General features: G+C 49.2%; 1 protein-coding gene across 2 annotated transcripts; it reads left to right on the plus strand.

Annotated features, from left to right (window-relative positions):
• The first annotated feature begins 256 nt into the window (after nucleotides 1-256).
• RPLP1 (ribosomal protein lateral stalk subunit P1) lies at nucleotides 257-2,407 on the plus strand. Of its 2 annotated transcripts, XM_065871255.1 has the most exons (4): nucleotides 257-459; nucleotides 1,166-1,240; nucleotides 1,958-2,075; nucleotides 2,284-2,407. In XM_065871255.1, the coding sequence occupies exons 1-4, from the start codon at nucleotides 388-390 to the stop codon at nucleotides 2,361-2,363; spliced, it is 345 nt and encodes a 114-aa protein (XP_065727327.1). In that variant the 5' UTR covers nucleotides 257-387; the 3' UTR covers nucleotides 2,364-2,407. The 2 variants fall into 2 exon arrangements, with proteins under 2 accessions (XP_065727327.1, XP_065727328.1); XM_065871256.1 differs by lacking the exon at nucleotides 1,166-1,240 and having other exon boundaries at nucleotides 388-459.
• Nucleotides 2,408-2,785: the final 378 nt, after the last annotated feature.

The following is a 2,785-nucleotide window of genomic DNA, read 5'->3' on the forward strand; positions in this document are numbered from 1 at the left end:
GTGATACCTGTTTATCTAGGTAACTTTTTGCTAAAAATATTTTTACTGTTCACAAGCTGAGTTTTTACCCAAGCCACGGGAACTGGCGTCTGCAAACGCCTAGCAACTTTTTGAACCCGCAAACGAGCGAGATACGCGCTTGCGCAGGCGTCTTTGGTGTGTTGTCGCGAGAGGCTCTAGTCCCGCCTCTTCCGGCAGACTCGGGCACCGATTGGCCCGCGTGGCCGGTATAAGCGGCTGCGCGAAGGCGGGTACTTCCTTTTCCTCAGCTTCCGCTAAGGTGCTCGGTCCTTCCGAGGAAGCTAAGGCCGCGTTGGGGTGAGGCCCTCACTTCATCCGGCGACTAGCACCGCGCCCGGCAGACCCTGCCTAGCCCTCGCCCGCACCATGGCCTCCGTCTCGGAGCTCGCCTGCATCTACTCGGCCCTCATCCTACACGACGATGAGGTGACGGTCACGGTGAGTGCGGGCGTGGGCCGGTGGCGGGCTGCAGGTTACCCGCCCTCGCAGGCGTCCGGGGCGGACTCTTCTGGCCGGAACCGCGGCCATCGACACCCCGACGGAGGGGGACGGGCGGGACGGGCGCCCATCGGGTGGTCCCATGTGCGGGCGCCCTGGGGCCTCGGCCACGTGCCCGCCCCGGAGGGAGTGGCTTTTACTTGGCTGCGGCGCGCTCCGGTTTTGACAATCTCTATTTAGAGTAATTTGTGCAACACGTGGGCAGCCTCATCCGCAGCTAGAAAATGCTCCAGGACGCTTTATACCTCCATTTGGTGTGATTTCCTTTCGCGTTCTTGAGAAAACCCCCTGGGGCCTGGCTGCGTGGTGTAGAGGCTCTGCTCCACCTCTGGCCTTGCCTCACAGCTTAAAATAGCAGCGTGACTTGGGCAGGTCCCAGCCTGTGAAGTGGCAGCGATGAACTCGAGGCCGTGCAAAGTACCTGGCACACAAGAGCAGAGGCTTTTTTTTTTTTTTTTGTCTTTAGAGTGGAAGAAAGAGTCGTCTTAAATTGGCATGCATGCGATGCCGGTAGAATATTTGAACTGGGTAAACGTAGTTTGGTACCCACGTTAAGAGTGATTTGCTTTCAATTTGCAGTATTTCGGAGACATTTACGAAAACTAAACTTTGCTGTATGATGGATTGCCGTTTTTATTTGTTTTAGGAGGATAAGATCAATGCCCTCATTAAAGCAGCCGGTGTAAATGTTGAGCCTTTCTGGCCAGGCTTGTTTGCAAAGGTAAGGTGATGGTGGCAGTGATTTGGAGAAGTAAAGTTTGGAAGACCGTTAAGTCAGGTGCTTATGCTAAACTCCAGAAGTGCCAGAATTCCACTGGACTTGTCCAAGTATGAGCAATGATTTCCTCACATTGCTATCTCTGGGAGCGAATAAAGGTTTTGCTTTGTCTTTTTCTCTTGGCCTCAGACTCTGCTGTCTCTTTCCTTCTGTTCTAAAATCATGAGGAAAATATATTAACCAGGTCATTCCTTCATAAAAGGGTCACCCAGGAGGTAATACTGCCTGTGCTGTTTCAAGCAAATCCTGCCAGCATAGTGATGGCCTTTTATTGACCACTTATTTTGTGTTGGAATATAAAAGACTAATGAAAACCGGATTCCTACCCAAGGAACTTAGCACTGGCTACCTTGTGTAGGTTACTTAATCTCTGGGAAGTGAAACTGATAGCCTCTAACTATTCACCTTGTGTCCTTCAACCCCGAGACTTGAAAGATTGGACACATTGTTCCTAAATCATCTTCAGTGAATTCCCTTGGGGAAAGTCCTAGAAGTACACAGTAGTATAAACAATTGAATTCACTCTAAGGAGGAGGCATGAACTGTGGAAAGCATCCTGGTTTGAGTGTTTAAGGAAGCTTGAAATTTCTCCTAGCAAGTTAAGCCAGCATTTTGGAGGACAGGACTAAGCATTTACCTGTATATGCGTATGTATTGCAGGCTTTGGCCAATGTCAACATCGGGAGCCTCATCTGCAATGTGGGGGCAGGTGGACCTGCCCCAGCAGCTGGTGCTGCACCGGCAGGAGGTCCTGCCCCCTCCACCACTGCTGCCCCAGGTAGGAAACTTGGTGTCGGAGCGTGGAGATCAGAAGTATTATAGGCAAAATTGTTCTTCATTTGCTAAGAGTAGATGATGTATAGAAATCTTAAAACCAGAGGTATAGTTTGATGAGGGAAATCTAGGGTATTTTTGACCACGAAAGTTGAAGGGCCTGGAGCTCTTTGGAGTTTTAGAGAGGTAACTATTTTCTGTTTTGTTTTTAGCTGAGGAGAAGAAAGTGGAAGCAAAGAAAGAAGAATCTGAAGAGTCTGATGATGACATGGGCTTTGGTCTTTTTGACTAAACCTCTTTAGTAGCATGTTCAATAAAAACCTGAGTTCTTTGCTGCTGTTCGTCTTACTGATAGTTCTGGGGGTGTGTTGTGTAAAGATGAACTTTGGCTTTCAGTGGTGTCTTCCTGAAAGAAGCAGCTGGGTGCAGCATTGAGAACTGCATGGAGACGCAGGAGGAGAAAGGTTCAGAGCAGACACCTTGTCCGGACTACCCGCATGACTTCATGATTACAGGCTCTGTCCTCTAGACCTGAATAAGAGTCCCTGTTGGGGGTGATCCAGGCGTCAGATTTTTGAAAACCTAACATGAAGTAGCTTTGGGGGAAGAGGTGATTGAATGGTGGTATGAAGTGGAAATTGGTTTGCTTTTCAAAATGCCAGGGCCACCTTAGAACTTGGATTTATATAACATGATTCTTGTGTATTCAGAGCA

The sequence above is a fragment of the Phocoena phocoena genome, chromosome 2 (genome assembly GCF_963924675.1).
Source record: "Phocoena phocoena chromosome 2, mPhoPho1.1, whole genome shotgun sequence".
In the NCBI taxonomy this organism is placed as follows: Eukaryota; Metazoa; Chordata; class Mammalia; order Artiodactyla; family Phocoenidae; genus Phocoena; species Phocoena phocoena.

Bases quoted from the DNA above. Each gene is read 5' to 3' on its own strand.
- RPLP1 (XM_065871255.1), top strand. From the start codon at position 388: ATGGCCTCCGTCTCGGAGCTCGCCTGCATCTACTCGGCCCTCATCCTA. The intron at 1,241-1,957 runs GTAAGGTGATGG...TATGTATTGCAG, and splicing joins GGCCAGGCTTGTTTGCAAAG to GCTTTGGCCAATGTCAACAT. The intron at 2,076-2,283 runs GTAGGAAACTTG...TTTTGTTTTTAG, and splicing joins CTCCACCACTGCTGCCCCAG to CTGAGGAGAAGAAAGTGGAA.